The sequence below is a fragment of the Vigna unguiculata genome, chromosome 6 (assembly GCF_004118075.2).
Source record: "Vigna unguiculata cultivar IT97K-499-35 chromosome 6, ASM411807v1, whole genome shotgun sequence".
In the NCBI taxonomy this organism is placed as follows: Eukaryota; Viridiplantae; Streptophyta; class Magnoliopsida; order Fabales; family Fabaceae; genus Vigna; species Vigna unguiculata.
In genome coordinates, this window is record NC_040284.1 from 32,302,386 (window position 1) to 32,320,493 (window position 18,108).

The following is an 18,108-nucleotide window of genomic DNA, read 5'->3' on the forward strand; positions in this document are numbered from 1 at the left end:
CTTAATGATTTAAACGGCGTTACAGGAATGACAAAAAAAAAAACACGAATTGCGAAAATGAGGACCTATTTTAAACATTCAATAAAACTGAGGACAATTTTAAATATCATGTCAAAATGAGGACCATCCGCAACAAAATGAGGACCAAAAAAGTATTTAAGCCTTATAATTTTGTAATAAAAAAATAATCTTTTAACAAATTTATCTTATAATATAAAATGTTGTTTTTTAAATAATTTTTCATTTTTTATTTTTAAAATATTGAAAATTAAAAAATGAATTCAATTTCGAATCACAACAATAAACCTAGATACAAGTAATTTCTGAATCAGAAAAACAAAGCAGGATTTAAAATCAGAATCCTGTAACCAGCATCAGAAAAAACTGATTTAGGATTTTAAAAAAGATCACCAAAATAAGGGAAGCAAAGTCTGCAAACCTGAATAAATAACCAAAATCATGAACCAGAGGCAGAAATACAGAACAAGGAAACCAAGTTAGACTTCTTATAATTATTTATTAATTATCGGAACCAGTGAGGGTAACACATTTGGGATTCATTAATTTTAAAAAAAAAAATATCATTTGACGACTTTTATAAAAATAAAATAATTTTAACAAAAATTAATTTTTGTATTTAAAAAAATAAAAATAATAATAATAAATAATGTTAAATGATAGTGTAAAACATTGTGACAGTGTTCTTAATTCAAATAAGTCAAAAGTAACTGCATAATTAGAGCAAAAGTAACTGCAATTAGAGCAGTAGTCTTGAGGTACGACTCTTTGCTTTAAAGGCATAATACTCATCGCCATCTCTCGATTGTTCACATATTATTCTGTTCGTTTTTCTTTTCTGGATAAAATGTATACTTTTTTTTTTTAAAAAATACTCCCTTCATCCATGTTTTTGTTGAAAAATCTCAAATAGGTCCTAAGATTTTTTTTAGTCTCAATTAGGTCCATATTTTTGAAAATGTGTAACAATTAGGCCCATTCTGTTAGTATAGAGTTAACGGTGTTAAGGATATGCTACGTGTCAGCTTCTCATTTTTTTGAATTTTTAATTTTCTTTTAATTTTTTTTAAATTTTTTTTAAATTTTTTTTTATTTTTTTTTTTGAAAATTATTCATGTCACGTGTCACATTAATATTGTGCCACGTGTCAAGTCAGTAAGGTGACACGTGTCAAATCATTGTTTGAATCTCAATTTGGTCCATATATTTGTTATTTTAATTCTATTTCAGTCCATTTTTTTTTTTATTTTCAATTTTATCATTTCCAAATTGAGATCAAATTTAACTTTTATATAAATTTTATAATGATATTTTTATTAAACATTTTAATAATATTAAGTTTATTTTATATTTTGTTTTAAAATTTTAAAATATTTATTTTAACTTGTTACAAAATTGTTTTAAATAATTTATATACAAATGTTAGAGTTGGTTTAAAATTAACAATTTTATAAATTTAAATATAAAATTTTAAAATAATTTTGTAAAAAGTTAAAATAAATATATTTAAAAAATTTTAAAAAAATGGACTAAAATGTAATAAAAATAACAAATATATGGACCAAATTGAGATTCAGACAATGATTTGACACGTGTCACCTTACTGACTTGACACGTGTCACCTTACTGACTTGACACGTGGCACAATACTGACGTGACACGTGGCATGAATAATTTTCAAAAAAAAAATTCAAAAAAATTCAAAAAAATATGGAGCTGACACGTGGCACATTTTTAATACCGTTAACTCTATACTAACGGAATGGGCCTAATTGTTACACATTTTCAAAAATATGGACCTAATTGAGACTAAAAAAAATCTTAGTACCTATTTGAGATTTTTCAACAAAAACATGGACCAAATGAGTATTTTAACCTATATTTATAAAGTTAAATATGTTTTTTTCCTTCATTTTAAATTAATTTATTTCGAAATTTTGGACCAATTTAGTCTTTCCTCTTTTAAAATACGTAAATTTAATTTTTTTAATCAAATTTTGTTAGGTTTATTTGATGTTTCGTACGCATTTCAGAGTTATATTTTAATTGTTTATACTGTTTGACACAGTTATGCTTTAATGTTAAGTCAAATACTAATATGAAACGCGCTTGAAATATCAAATAAACTTAATAAAATTTGATTAAAATGACTAAATCCATATATTTCGAAAGATGAATGACTAAACTGATCTAAATTTTCAAGATAAACTAATTTTAAAATTTACTGAAAGTTAAGGAACCAAATACATATTTAACCCATATTTATATATTCAAATTTAAGTTAGCCTTACTAAAATGTATGTAAAACGAGGTTTGTAAAATTAATTTTATCTTTAACAAATAAATTTTATTATAATAAATTTTAGATGATTTTAATATCATCATAAAAAAATAATTCTAAATCTTATTTAATCTAACAAAAACTAACTCATAAACTATAACATGAAGTTTTGCAGTAGATAATTTTCTTTGTATATTATTTTCTTATCATTTTTATAAATATAAAACTCTTCTCAATAAATGATCACACAAGTTTACATCGTGTTATATTACATGTTATATCATGATACTAATCTAAGTATACCTTGAAGATTTTGCATTGATTATAAACGAGAAAGCTGGATGACTTGTTCAAAGAAAATAATCATGAATATTAAATTTGTATTGCTATTTTTTTAAAGGATTTAGATAATGATGCGAGTAAATTTAGAAATAAAGTTAGTAAATAATTTGATTGATGAAATAATTAAAAATTAAGTTTACCAGAAAAAAAAACTATTAAATTGTAGTTTGAAAATAATTTAAAATTATATTTAGATGTGTTAAATTTATTTTATAAAAAATATTTAAATGATAAAAATTAAAAAAAAACATATTTTTAATAAAAAATAATAATAATATAATATATTTACTTCTTCAATTTTTTTTATAAACAATTGAAAAAATTTGGATATTAATTATTATTGTACATGTATTTTTAAAAATCATATTTTTACATCATTGTCAAACTTATCCAACATCATAGTAGTGAATTAAGAAAATGAGAAATGAATGAATGACATAATGGTAATCTTACTCAAATCGTTTTACATGGGGAGAGATGAGAAAATAATAGAATTCCCTTGTTCCTCCCTTTCCTTGATTCGTATAACTGATGTTGAAAATAGTTCAAGTATGAGTCAAAAGTTCTACATTGGATAAAATAGATAAAATTAAACACTATATAAGAATAAAGGCTCATAACACCATTGACTTAAGGTTTTGGGGTAAAAGTAGTGTCAAATATTTTATGTGTAAGACTAATGTCATATAAACGTATGAAACCACAATCTCTCGATCTCAATAACATAAAAATATAACCTATCTCTGGTATCAGAGCCGATGGTTCGGAGTGATTGACCATATAACCATAATCAAAACACAAAAAAAGGGGGTCACTGAACTTGAGTGACTGACTGCATAATCATAACCAAAAAGGGGTCACTCATACACTTAAAGTGCTTTAAGGTTTTGGAGTAAAAGTAGTGTCAAATGTTTATATGTGTAAGACTAATGTCATATAAACATATAGAACCACAATCTCTCAATCTCAATGACTATAACCAAATTATATGAAAAAATATATATAACCCAGCAAGTGAACACGAAACTTATTTTCAAATCATGTTTGCATTCTTAAGAGTAAATTTTTTTCAAGTGATTACAACATATGAGTGTGTGAAAATGTTTGTGTTTTTCTTATTAAAAATTTGAAAGTGGGAATGAATGAATTTAGAAGTAATTTTTGAATGATTTAATTGATGTAACAAATTAAAAATTAAGTTTAACTATAAATAAAATAAAATTATAAGATTGTCCTAGATGTTAAAAGTAATTTAAAATTATATTTACATGAGTTAGATTTATTTTATAAAAAATATTTAAATAAACAAATTGGAAACAAATTTTTTTATAAAAAAATAATAAAAATATAATACATTTACATATTAAAAATAAAAATTGGTAAACACTTTAAAATTCTGGAAATTAATTATTTTTGTAAGTGTAATTGTAGAAGTAAAAATGAATTGAAGTTACATGTGTCTTTTACTGTTAATCTCTCTCAAATCCTCATATTTGAGAAAAATAAAAATATAAGTCATTCTCTCGATTTTTCTCATCCTCTCCTTCAAATACTACTATACTACTATGTGAATATGAGTGTCATCCTCAAATCATGCTTCGTTATTTACTTTAATTAATAAATTTTTAGAAATAAATACATAATAAATCTTGAAGTTGTATATTATAAGTAATCTCAGGTTTCTTATATAAATAATTTATAGTTTATTAGCGGTGAATTTACCTAATTTGTCCTAGTAAATATTTCTCAACCGTTATATTAGAATGAATGGTTAGAGTAAAAAAAAAAAATTGTTAGGAAAATATCTATTTCTTTACCTTTTTTTTTAATTCACTGTTCTAAAAACGTATTACGAGTCTCATAAAATAAATTGAAGACTACTTGTTTAGCTTTAAACAAATTTTCAGGGCATAATTTTACACGTCACAAGGTTTAAAGAGTTAAAAATTAACGAAATTATTTCAACTTGAATAAAAACACAGTTTCAATATGAAATCAAGATCGCTGATAAAAAACAAATATTTATGTACGATTAATTATAAATTATAAAAATCTTCAATCTTGAAAGTAAAAATATTCTAATAAATTGAACCGTCAGCGCCGTGCATTATAAAACGATAACGGCGATGCGTTTCATTTCTGTTGGGAATTTAGGGATTTCCGTTTACTGATCTCAGTCTTGCACCTCACTATCGCAGTGATTATGGGGTTTCTCTTCTCATCTTAAAGCGCGCAGGTTCCGTTAAACCTTTCTCATTTCTTGTACTTTTGTTTTCATTTCTCAATGCGAATTGAAATAGACTTCAACGTGATGTATTTGTTTTGCAGTTGCAGCTCCGAGGGTTTTCCTTGCACCGCTAATGAAATTGCCGGTAGGTTTCTATGCAGTTTTCATAGTTTGTATTCTAATGTTGCCGTGTGCGTCGATATATCTGTTCTGTGATGTGACACCAAGAAAATATTGCAATATCTTGATTGCCAATATATTAATTTTTTTTTTTAGCTTTGTCGCTATAGTTTTTTATTGTAAAATTGTGGTTGTCTCCTAGTTATGAGTTTAATTGAATTTCATAAGTGGAATATTAGCCGTATTTTGGAGACTGATATGAACGGATGTTACTTGTGGCAGGGTTGTTCAGTTCTTGAATAGATTGTTTGTTCTCCTAGAAAGTAGTGGATATTGAAGAAGACCGAACTGCTTTGGGTGGAAAATGCAGAGTAAAGACGCAGTAGTGGAGGATGGGGAAATAACGTCGTCTGTGACTGCTGCAGACTCTGAATTTGACGAGTGGAACAATTTTGGGGACGATGACATAATGCAGCAACAGTATACAATTCAGGCTGACGAAGCTAAGAAAATTCCATTCGTGGGTGACAAGGCAAGGCTAAGTGAATAATAACTCTGTCAATCTTATTTCATTTCTTATCCAGTGCTTTAGGTTTAATTGGTTTATAATTTATCGTGGTAATAACTTTCCTTGAAACTCTGAATTTGACCCATTTGAGCTTCAGGAAAATCCTACAAGTTATCACGTACATATTGTTTTACATTTGTATCCATTATCATTTTTTTATTCTCGGCTACTTCTTTTCTGGATGGAAGGGGTGGAATATAAGTTTAAGAATGAGGGTATCTGTGTATGGACAATGATTTCACGTGACAAATTGGCAGGAACCGCTGAGTAGCTTAGCCGCTGAATATAAATCTGGCAGTCCTATCTTGCTAGAGAAAATAAAGGTTTGTTAACCTTTTAGCTCAGCTTCATCTGTGCTTTATGTTCTCCTTTCATCTTTTCATGTTTCTTGAGCTTTTTATACTACCCTTAATGCAGGTTCTTGATGAGCAATATGCTGCCATTCGTCGCACTCGGGGAGATGGAAACTGCTTCTTTCGAAGCTTTATGTTTTCTTATCTTGTATGTCTTAGTTTATCTACCTCAAAAGCATATCCATTACTTTAAATTGGAGGGCTATTTTCGGGTGTATGGAGCATGGAATTAAATATTCCAATAATTTCGGCCAATGATTGAATTCTCATCAATTTTTTTCCCAGGAGCATATTATGGAATGTCAAGACCAAGCAGAAGTCGATCGTATCCAACCAAATGTTGAAAAAAGTAGAAAAGCATTGCAGACCTTGGGTTATGCAGACTTGACTTTTGAAGATTTTTTTGCGGTAAGTTATGTACTACAATTCCTTATCTTTGTGGGATAAACATGTCTGCTTACTTATTTTATAATAATATCTTAATATTCTCTTGTCTAAATTGCCTACACCCAACTGAAGTTTGAAAAATGTCCAAAATTTTGGTTGCTATTAATCGAAAAAGGTATATTGCACTGGGTGGTACTAAGACTATCTTCAATGGGAGTGCTTAAGAGAGTCGATTAATGCTAAGCATTATTTCTTAACTTTTTCTGGCCTTACAGCGTATGAGCTAGCATTGGGTGTACTAATTTTTGTCTACAAATTATTCAAGCACCGCTGTTTACAAATTTTGCACAAAAAATAAGTTACAGAGGAGAGAAATTATAAAACTAAAAGGACAATCAAAACTAAATTTTTTTTTTGCTGATAATGAGACTCAATCAATACAATTGAGTTCCTGAAAAAATCACAAAAAAGGAAAATTGATTGAAGGATCCATAAATTTAGAATAAGTAACCACTTTAGCAATATTTCCATTGGAGTCAATTTCATTAAATAGTGCTAAAATCTATGTGGCATTACGAGGTCCACAAAATTATGTTAAGTAATCCATTTAAGAAACCATGCATTATGGATGCTCTAATCTCTCCTAAACTTTGTCATGGTTGAAAGTCTCAATCTATACTTTTTTATACCCAAATTTAAGCCCTTAAACAACGGGAAATGTTTAATTTTTTTTTTCATTTATCTTGTTTAATTCCTTAACAGTTTTGTCATGTGAGAATAATCCATGTCTAACTTTGTGTGGGGATAAATTTGAACTCTTTTTCTTTTCTTCCAAAAATTTAAATAAAATGATGTAGATTGCCTTGGTTATCATGTGATTGATAGTTACCAAGTTCAATATCATTGCTGCCTTTTCTTATTCTTCACGTTCGCTTTCAAATCACCCTGAGCTTGATATCTTATGAAATCTTGCACAAAAAAGAGTTTTGTTACGCCTATGAACCTGGCAAAGTGCCTTTACACATACAGGAGCTGTGGTCTGAGTTGTCTTTTTGAACCGGAAGGCATTCACAACTTATTGCTTTTCTTCTAAGTTTTAATTTTTCAAATGAAAATATTTCACCAGAAGGGAAATAAAAACTTCTGGTAATTAAAATAAATATGGAAATCATACAATAGAACAAATATAGGTCGTTTTAATATATAGGAAATTTTCTAATACGGAGAGCTTTTGGAAATTATTTTACGTTGTTCTTCTATTCGTCATGGTGGAAGTTCAGTCAATGCTTGAAATACATGTTTACTGTTTATAAGAAAATGGTTGGAAGTGGAGGACTGGACCCTTGCAGGTTATATTTATTCTTAATCTGTAGAGTCATTTGCATATGTTAGCCAGCTCATGCAATTAATTTCATCTTCTTAGGATATAAGTGAACTTACTTTTGATTAATACTATTGTTTGTAAAAAAATTTCAGTTATTCCTTGAGCAGCTGGAATGTGTTATTCAAGGGAAAGAGACGTCCATAAGGTGTTAACTTTCTCCTTCACCACGAATTGTTTACAATCATGAACCCGAAGCATGATATTCTCCTATAATATTTAAGTTCAGCAATTTTCTGTTTGTGCAATTTTCTTATTCTTTTCCTATTTCTGCTGTTTTTTTTCACTGAACTTTTTGTTAATGTGATCGCAGTCATGAAGAGCTCGTTATTAGAAGCCGAGATCAGTCAATATCCGATTATGGTGAGTGACTTAAAAGCTATCCCAAGTGCCTTGATCTCATTTCTTCCAGATGTCTTGACAAATGTGCTTTGTTAGTCGTTATGTTCTTCAGGTTTGTTACCTCTGCTGAAATACAAATGCGCACTGAATTTTTTGAACCGTTCATACTGGGCTTAACCAATACAACAGTCGACCAGGTTTGGTTGAATGTTGAAATTTTTGTAATTCTTTGAAAAGTTGTTTGTAAAGTTAATATCTGGCAAAAGAGAAACAATATAACCCTTAGTTCTGTGGTTTTAAAACATAATTTATGTTATTTTTTGTGGTTTAGTTTTGCAAACTATCTGTTGAACCGATGGGTGAAGAGAGCGACCATGTGCACATCACTGCTCTTTCAGATGCATTGGGCGTTCCAATCCGTGTTGTGTACCTTGACCGCAGCTCATGTGATACTGGTGGTGTCAGTGTAAATCATCATGATTTCATGCCAGCGGCTGGTGATCTCCCAAATGCTAGTTGTAGCTCCGTAAAGAACTCTCCTTTCATCACATTGCTATATCGCCCTGGTCACTATGATATCCTCTATCCAAAGTGATGATGATGACATTTTGGGTAAAAAGACCCTTTGTTACTTTTTTGCTGGTGCGTGGAGCCGAAAGAGCTCTGCGTTCTATTCGGTTGCTAAAGGACACGTGTGGTCTGTACCTTGTTAATGTTGAATGGTAAATTTTCTTGAATGTTATCTGTTTAGAAGAGATTGATCAACAAAGTACGTCAACATTAACGCACTGAGAAGTAAAACTCAGCTCCATACTTTCTGCCTTGTATGTTGCCCTTGCTTTTCCTTTTCTCAATATCTCTGCATGGGGATTATAGACTACCGTGATACCGCTGCTCCGTGTAGCTTCGTAAAATGAAGCACCTGCGCCATCTCTCACTATGCGCTTTCTGCTTTGCACGTGTGCGCAGTTGTTGCAATAATATGGCATAAATAACCATTTTTGTCATTGATGTGTGGAACTATTGCATATATAGGGACTTGTATAGCTAGCTAGAGTTAAAAAAAAAAACCATTTTGATTGTGGTTGGGACCGTTAGTTGGGCCGCCTAACCCAGTATATATTTCACTAGGGCCCATGAGATTGACACCCAAGTCTTGGAGGAAGAATAGAGTGGTGAAAAGAAAAATGTTTAAAGGGGAAGGGGAGGGGTAGGACCTTCTTCCCTGCTTTAAGTTTTTGGATAAGGAAAATAGTTTTGCCCAGCCATTCCCGACACAAAAAATAATGTGGAAAAAGGTTGCATTTAACTTTCTTTCATTTAAAACAGTCACGACGCAATGACACAAGGTTTGTGTATTGAGGAAAGAGGTTTTCGCCAAAATCTTCCTCCTTTTCATTTATATAATAATAATTAAAAAACAATAAATCCATTTACTTGTTCGTATGTAAAAATAATATAATTTTTTTTATTAAAAAACTTAGACTAGTTCACAACCGTGTGACTTCGGAAAAGAAAAAGATTTAATTTCCTTTCTAGGTTTAATTATTGCACTTATGAGGTTTATCTATGTGATATGTACACAATTTTTTTAGTTCATGAAATACGCATGGTTTATATGTGTTATTTGAAGTTATTATACAACACAATTTATATCATAAATTACAACTTCCATATAAATTGTTTATTATAAAATTGTAACTCTGTACTGTAGTAAATTGAATTATTTCTTAAAGAATAATACCAAAATATATCGAAAGAGTTGTGAGATGTGAATGGATGAAAAAAATGAATGAATACAAGAAAAAAAAATACTATAGTCTATCAAGGAAAAAGGAGTTTCACGGACCCTTCTATTCTTCTAATGTCTTTATTTTTTTTTAACTGTTAAATATGTCAATAAGAAAGACTTGGAAAAGTGATTTTTTTTATTGGTACGTCAAAGTTAATTATGGAATAAAGTAGTTATGAAAAAGTCCATAAAAATTCAGATTTGGGAAATAACAAGTGAAAAGGAATTTGACATGCTCTGTTTAAGCTCTTTCTTTGCAATGTGCCTGGATTACTTGTTAAATTTCAGCATTTCTATATAACAGTAATTGACTGCAGTATATGAGGAAATTTAGATTGCTTTTCTCCATGTCTTCAATCTTCCAGCACATAACTTTGTCTGTTTTTGTCATGTTTTCACAATCCCTTTAAATATACAACAACTCACAATATATAAGATGATTCAGAGCATTCAGGTTTCAACGCTTAAGATTGATTTGTTGATGATTATGATGATTATCGATGAATATAGATCAAGTGGTGGCATTGTTGAATAAGCAAAGTTCATCCAACTACTTAACCACAAATCACAATTACAAACCACAAACAGCTCCATAAGAAGAAGAAAAAAAGAAGGAAAAAAGAAGAAGAAAAGAAGAAAAAAAGAAAAGCAGTTTAGAAGAAAAGAAGGAGCTGTGTGAGAGAAGAAGAAAGAAACTAATGAGAAGGGAAAATGGCTTCCTCCAAAAGTTCCTTGGAATTGTTCATCAAAGCAGGGCTCAACCTGAACATTAGAGTGCAGAACTCCATCTCATCCAGTGCTCCATCACCATCAAGATCACCTTCTCTTAGCATGCACCTTATCTCATCATCGTTCATCCCTTCCAACCCAAGCAATGCAGAGTTTCTCTTCAAGCTCTCAAACGTTATCACCTTCTTCTCTCTGTCCATCAACAACTGAAAACCGTTCGTCAGCTCCTTCATGAACCCCTCAGTTCCCAGTTTCTCCATCATTGCAGGGAAGTAGTCCTCAAAAACAACCGGGTTCTTCCTCGATCCCATTGCTGCTTTCGCTACTTTTTTCACTTCCTCAATGCAACACTACGCTTGCGACAAAAAAAAGAAACAAATTAATGGGGTTTGTGTTGTGTAGTGAGAACAATGTGGAAAACTTTTGTTGTGGGGAGGTTGTTAATGTGGGCATGTGCATTTATATAGAGAGACGAAGAATGGAAGAAAGTGTTGGAGGAAAGAGTGATGGTGGTGTTATCAGAAGTTGACAATTCAAGTATACTCGAGGGTTTTGTAAAGGAAAATTTGAAATCGACATCTCATGTCGATGAGTAGAACAAAAAAGAATGAAAGAGAAATTGATAGGTGTGATAAATAATGTATATGATTGTAACCCAAGAATATAAAAAATAAGTAACTTCAAAAAAGTATTAGTGATATATTCATTTAACGTTCTCTTTTTCTGTCACTATGGCTTTTGTAGTTTTGAATAAAATTGAATTAATAATAAAGGGTGTAAGATGAAAGAAACTAATTTTTTGTTGCTGAAATTGGAGGGAGTTACTCTTTCGTGGAAGGTGCGTGGGAACCTCTGGTGTGTGACAAACGAAGGTACAAGATGGTCTTAACAATGACTCAAGGAATTAGCATTTTCCTCTCTTTCAAGAGACATAAAAATTTGGTACTTTCTTAGGTTTTGGACCATCCTTGCCAAATCCAAACACGAAAAGGTAAGAAACAACGAAAGCAAGAAGATGCCGTGAGGTACCTATATTGTCCACAAGAGTTGACCCACACATAATTAATGTCAGAGACTCATCTTGTATTAGGTGTTTAACAGCGATAGTTGTACTCTAATTTGGATCATGCAAACATTTTCTTTACAGGATCATAAATAATAACCAATAATTACATTTTTTTGTCTTAGCATACGTTATATTACAGATTTGAAATAGTGTCTTGAATTGGTAACCGAGGTTAAGTTTTTAACTTAACTCTGAAAACTTTGATGCCGTGATGGAATAAGGCATGGTGGATTTGGAAAAGAATAAGGGTTCTGACAAGTCCTCCTTTTTAATTTATTTATGGCTATATAAGGCAAAGGAAGAAAAGCACGTAGGGAAGGTGCCGAATTGCTATAAAGAGAAGAAACAAAGAAGTCAAATCATAGAAATTTCATGTAGTTTTCGAAGGTTTGGACTTAAGTCTGTGTTTGGTCACAATGTGTGTCTGAGTGGGTTTGTTGTGTAGAGTTACGTGGCTTCTATGAAAGAGTATGCATTATCCGGCTTCTATGAGACACCAATAATGGCTTCTCCACTAAGGTTATTATCATGTCAAACACAATGGTATCCTATAAAATAAATTAATGTTCCCAAAATTACTATCAGTCAAATCATTGATGATGCCTATGTGTCCAAAATTTTCGGAAAAGCTTCTGTTTCATGGACAATCGAAATAAATTCGCCTTTTTGGATCACTTTCTGAATCACTGAATGGAAATTTGAAAAGGTTAAATAAAAATAAATAAGTGATGGTTGTATAGAAGTGTAGACGAAGAAACAGGGAAGACTTGAAAAGAAATAAAAATAAATATTTATAGTTTGAAGAGGAGAACGAGAGTGGATTGGCACGAAAATTATTAATCACTTGTCTCAATTTGTCCAAAGTTTCTATTCTCTATTCTCTTTTTTTTTTTTACTTAATAATATTAACGATTACAATAATTTAAACAGTCTGATACGTTTAGCTTTTATTCAAATAACATTTATTTTTACTCTATCCTTTTTCTTTTACAAGTGTGTATAAGGATGTAAAAAGAAATGTGTTGTTGCGGAAATATGTGGATAAAAAATATAGAGAATGAAGATTGTAAATGGATATTCACAGGTAACCGTATACTCACATGTTACATGTATGAGTATCATAATATTTGTATTAGTGGATACTCATACCGCTATATTCTAATTTAAATTAAAAAATTAATAAAATATAATTAAAATATTAACACATTGAGTTTGAATGCATTATTTTTTTATCAATTGGTCTTAAAAATATTCATTTTTTGTAAACTGTCATTCAACACTATATAAATGTATTATTTGTACATTGTTTGAAAATTATGAATGTTATATATGGTATTTATTTGAATTTATGGTTAAAGCATGTTGTTGAATATTTAAATTTTTTTTTCTAAATATCCACGGTACCGTTGATATTAAAAAATAGAAAATGATATTTTAATTCACTTTTAACCCACTACTCTCATCACCTTTAGATTATCTATTTTAATTTTTTGTAGTGATGTGATTTGATGATCTAAGGGTGATGAGAGTGGTGAGTTAAAAATGGGTCAAAAAAAGTGGGTTAAAGCATCATTATCCTTAAAAAATTATATGAATACCCACATTAGAGATACTCACACGAATATGGAGACAGATATAAAACTAATATATGTATAGTACGAAAGAACTTCTATCCATACTCTACATGCTCTGAATAACATCCTTACACGTACTTAGTTATTCCTTTTTATATTTTTTCCCTCTCAATCAAACATTTAAGTAGTAAAATAGAAATAAATAAAAAATAAACAGGTGAACAAAATAAATAGAACCTAATAAAAAAAACATTAATAAATAAACAGGTGGCATTTTTTAAAGAGACAAATTGAAAAAATTGACCATAAATTAAAAAATGTTAGTTAAGTTAATCCTCTTTTAGGTATGAATATTATACAAAAAAATAGTCATATTTTTATTTCTTAATATATTAATAAAAATAAATTATACAATTTAGTTTAGTTTTCTCAACCATTTTTAAAATTTAATTCGTTAAATTCATGCATTATGCTCACTCATAGTACTAACTTGTTTTGGAAAAAAAATCTTTATTCATAAACTTATATCACTATAAACTTAAACTAATAAACATACATCTTCTATATTCAGAGCACACATATAATCCATTAAACTTTGCATAAGGAAACCAAAAAATATGATAGAAGTTAGTACTTTTTATTATATAAATAATTTAAAATAACTTTAAAATTTTGAAAAAATAAGACATTTTATAATTTGAAAATTTAATATTATAGATAAAGGAAGAATGAATTTATTTTATATTATGTATAATTTTTTAAAGGGTTAAATATGTTTTTGATCCCTTGAGTTTCAGTGAATTTTGGAATTAGTCCCTCATCAAAACTTTATACCAATTTAGTCCTTCATCTTTCAAAATGCGTGAATTTAGTCCTTTTAACCAGATTTTTTTAAGTTTATCTGACGTTTCAAGCACATTTCATGATAGTATTTAAGTTAACATTGAAGCAAAAATGTGTCAAACAATGTAAATAATTTAAATACTATCATGAAATGCGTTTAAAACGTCAGATAAACTTAACAAAATTTGGTTAAAAGTACTAGATTCATGCATTTTGAAAGATGAATGACTAAATTGGTCAAAATTTTTGATGAGAGACTAATTTTAAATTTCGCTAAAACTTGAAGGATCAAAATCATATTTAGCCTTTTTTAAATAATAAAATATTTTATTTTTGTTTAACTTTCCCTCTCTAAAATTATAAAAGAGATCATTACAAATTATTTAAAACGATGTGAGATCATTCATGATTAATTTTTTATTTTGATTAATTAATAAAAAGTAAAATGCTGATGAAACTAATGTTTTTAATGTCATTATAATTAAATATTTAATATATAACAATAAAGAGGATTTTTTTTTCACATTTCGTAATATTTATTTTATTTTTAATTATTTTATAAATTAATTATTTTATAAATAATTTATTTTAAATTATTTTTCTAAAATTTTCTGTTGTCTTAAATTATTATTTAATTTTTTTATATATAATTTTTTTAATTTTATATTTAATAACTATTTTAAAAATTATATATTTATTATTAATTTTAGCGAACCGTGTTTCATTGCTGGTAAGTATAAATTAAATACCTGATACATATTTTCCTTAATATTAGAGAAGAAAAATGTTTATTTAAATAAGAGTACGTTAATGGACTAATTAATTCCTATAGAAGAATTGAGAAAAATGGAATTCTGTAGTGAATAAGCTAGTCCCAGTGTGCGGCCAATATTAACTTGAAAAGAAATTGAGCAATCATTACATTGTACTTTCATTTTCAAGCAAATATTTGATAATAAACTTGAAATGCAAAGCTAAGTTAAAATAGATTTTTTTTGGCAGATGATGATAACCAATAGTTGCAGGTTATTATGGAGTTTTGTACTATATCACATAAAATCATATGTAAAAAGAGTTATTTAATCACAAAGAACTAGAAAAAGTAAAATAAATGGAGAAAACATAGAAGTAAAGTAAAAAAAAAAATATTATTGATATACACAAAAATTAACAGAACAACCAAATATATAGAATAAAAGGGAGAGGAAAAAAATGGAAAAATGTAAATGAGACTTCAAATAGTCTCTCACTTACTTCTACCAGAAATAATTGTCTTTATTTGTTATTTTGTTCTACTTTGTACTTAAAATAAATTTATAAGAGAGGGAAAAAAATCATATAATGTTATCATTATAATCGGAAAATATTATACAGGAGAATTGAAAAAAAAAAACAAATATTCTCTAACATATCCTTCTTTTGTCATATTTTTATGTGTTGCCACGTAAGCACATAGGTCAGCATGAGTCATCGGGTTCTATTTTATAGTCCTTGGTAGTCCTTGGTAGCTGCTACCATTATTACTCACTTTTAGACATAAAATTCCAGTAACATCGAAACATATTAATGTTAAAAACTGTTTATAAATAATTTATTACTAAAATACCTTAGATACAAAGGAAAATTGAGCTTGTAAAGTTATAATTTAATCTTTATTAATTAGATTGTCTGCGTATTGGCACCATCACATTGATGTTATTATTTTATCGGATATTTCATTCGAAATTTAATTGCATATTTAGCCATTTTTTAAAAAATTGATTGACCTTTTCAGTATTAATTTTTTTTTCGGACCGAAAATAAATTATATTATTGTTATTTGTTATTAGTTATTAGTTATTATTTACTTTAAATAAGTTATATTAATTTTGTATTTGCAATGTATCTGAGCAATGCATTTATGTAAATAATGATAATATTTTGATGAAATTATTTTATGCGTAGCATGTTCACGGTAAGCTTGTTTAAGTATAAAAAAGAAAAAAATTTAAATATACATTTGGTTCCTATTTTTGTTGTTTTTATTCAATTTGGTCCATATTTTTATTTTGTGTTTAATTAGGTCCTAATTTTCTTCAAATTGTGGTTAATGTGGTCCTTTTTCCACGTGTCATAAGTCTATTGAGACTTATGAGGCCTCTAGACAACATATATAACGTTTTTGAACAGTACATCCACGTGTCAGATCTTGGTTTTTTTATTTTTTTTTATTTCAAAAAATATGTCCACATGTCAAGTCACAATTGTGCCACATGTCAATGCTAGTGCCACGTGTTAGTTTATAATTGTATTTTTTTTATTCAAGTTAGTCCCGATATTTGTTATTTTTGTTCAATTCAATCTCTATATTCGTTATTTTCTTTTAAATTTAGTCCCAAATTTTGTTACAATAAAACTATTTAATTTTTAAATTTGACATTACTATTAGTTATTTTTTAAATTCAATTATAAATTATAATATTTAATTATAAATTGAATATAATTCTTAGATTCAATTGTTAAATAGAATATAATTATTTAAATATTATTAAAATATAATTATTAAAATTTAAAAGATATATATTAACATTTGTAAAATTCAGATTTAAATTAAAAATATTTAATATTTTTATTGCATTTTAGATATTAAAATCTAAAATATTTTATATTCAAATGTTAATTTTATAAATATTAGTTTACTTTTCTAAAATATTTGAATATTTAAAATATTTTTATATATCAATTTTAAAAGTATTTTAGAATATAAATATTAGAAAAAAAAAATTAATAACTATATTCTTATAATATTTTAAATAATTATATTCTATTTAGCAATTAAATATAAAAATTTATTCGATTTATAATTAAATTTAATAATTTATAATTGAATTTAAAAAATAATAAATTCAAATGTCAATTTTGAAAAATATTAATATAATTTATATAAAAGATATTAAATTTAGTGTCAATTTAAAAAGGATAGAATTGATTTGTTTTAACAAAAATTTGGACTAAATTGAATAAAAATAACGAATATAGAAACTAAATTGAACAAAAAAAATAATACTATTACAAACTGACACGTGGCATGACTTGATATGTGGACAAATTTTTTGAAATAAAAAAAATTAAAAAAATTAAAAAAAAATCAAAAAAACCAGAAGCTGACACGTAACATGTATAGTTCAAAAACATTAACTATTTAAACACCATTAGTGAAAATGACCAAATTAATCACAATTTGACAAAAATAAGGATCTAATTAAACACAAAAAGAAAATAAAGACCAAATTGAATAAAAATAACAAAAATAGGAATCAAATGTATATTAAAAAAAAAGTGAATCAACCTGTAATGAATGATTGAGTAGTTTAGTTCCAGAACAGAAAAAAGTGGGAGTGCAGATAGCAAATAGGGTTGCTTTCTTAACGGGCTAATTTTTTAAGTTGGAGAGTTGCATTAAAAGAAAGCCATTTTTTCTTGCATCCCCATAATTTCTTCCTCCACCCCATACTCATATTAAAGTGACCAAATTACTCTTAATTAAAAAATAATAAAAATCCTAATCTAAACCCTAACCGCTACATGAAACACTAAACTACTGCTCACAAGTTCAGGAAACACTTAAACACCAAATAGGAAAATCTATTATTGAGAATCACTTCTCAGAATCTATTTTCATTGTGGTGATTGATTATCGAAGGCTATTTTAACTCAATAGTGCATATACTTGTATGACAAACATATATTGGTGTAGGTCAAAGGGTGCTATCACATAGCGACAAGTTTTAATGTGAAAGGATTGTAGAATTATGGAACCTAAAATCCCAAAGGCATTAAAAAAAGGATTGTGTAATCCAAAGTATATAAAATTAAGAATTTTGAATTCCAGATTATTAAGTTATCTGAAATATCTACAATTCGAAACTATAGTTTCGATAGGGTATAATGGAACTTTTAGAAAAACGTGTGGAGTGCAAGAAGAAAATTTGAAGTTCATAAAGAAATTGTCTTAAAAGAAAGGCATGTGTTGAAGGAGGATGTGAATAACATGGTAAAATGGATAATCCGACTCATTTTAGCCCGTAATAAAATGGACTATATTA

At 28.0% G+C, this 18,108-nt stretch overlaps 2 protein-coding genes across 2 annotated transcripts; one reads left to right on the plus strand and one right to left on the minus strand.

Moving 5' to 3' along the window:
- The first annotated feature begins 4,707 nt into the window (after window positions 1–4,707).
- LOC114188968 (ubiquitin thioesterase otubain-like) lies at window positions 4,708–8,846 on the plus strand. The gene is made up of 10 exons (XM_028077655.1): window positions 4,708–4,877; window positions 4,970–5,013; window positions 5,271–5,520; window positions 5,814–5,879; window positions 5,974–6,057; window positions 6,195–6,317; window positions 7,773–7,825; window positions 7,991–8,040; window positions 8,116–8,216; window positions 8,351–8,846. The coding sequence occupies exons 3-10, from the start codon at window positions 5,353–5,355 to the stop codon at window positions 8,612–8,614; spliced, it is 909 nt and encodes a 302-aa protein (XP_027933456.1). The 5' UTR covers window positions 4,708–4,877; window positions 4,970–5,013; window positions 5,271–5,352; the 3' UTR covers window positions 8,615–8,846.
- A 1,275-nt stretch (window positions 8,847–10,121) lies between these two features.
- On the minus strand, window positions 10,122–11,165 carry LOC114188969 (calcium-binding protein KRP1-like). The gene has a single exon (XM_028077656.1). It carries the CDS (start codon window positions 10,849–10,851, stop codon window positions 10,507–10,509), a length of 345 nt encoding a protein of 114 aa, XP_027933457.1. The 5' UTR covers window positions 10,852–11,165; the 3' UTR covers window positions 10,122–10,506.
- Window positions 11,166–18,108: the final 6,943 nt, after the last annotated feature.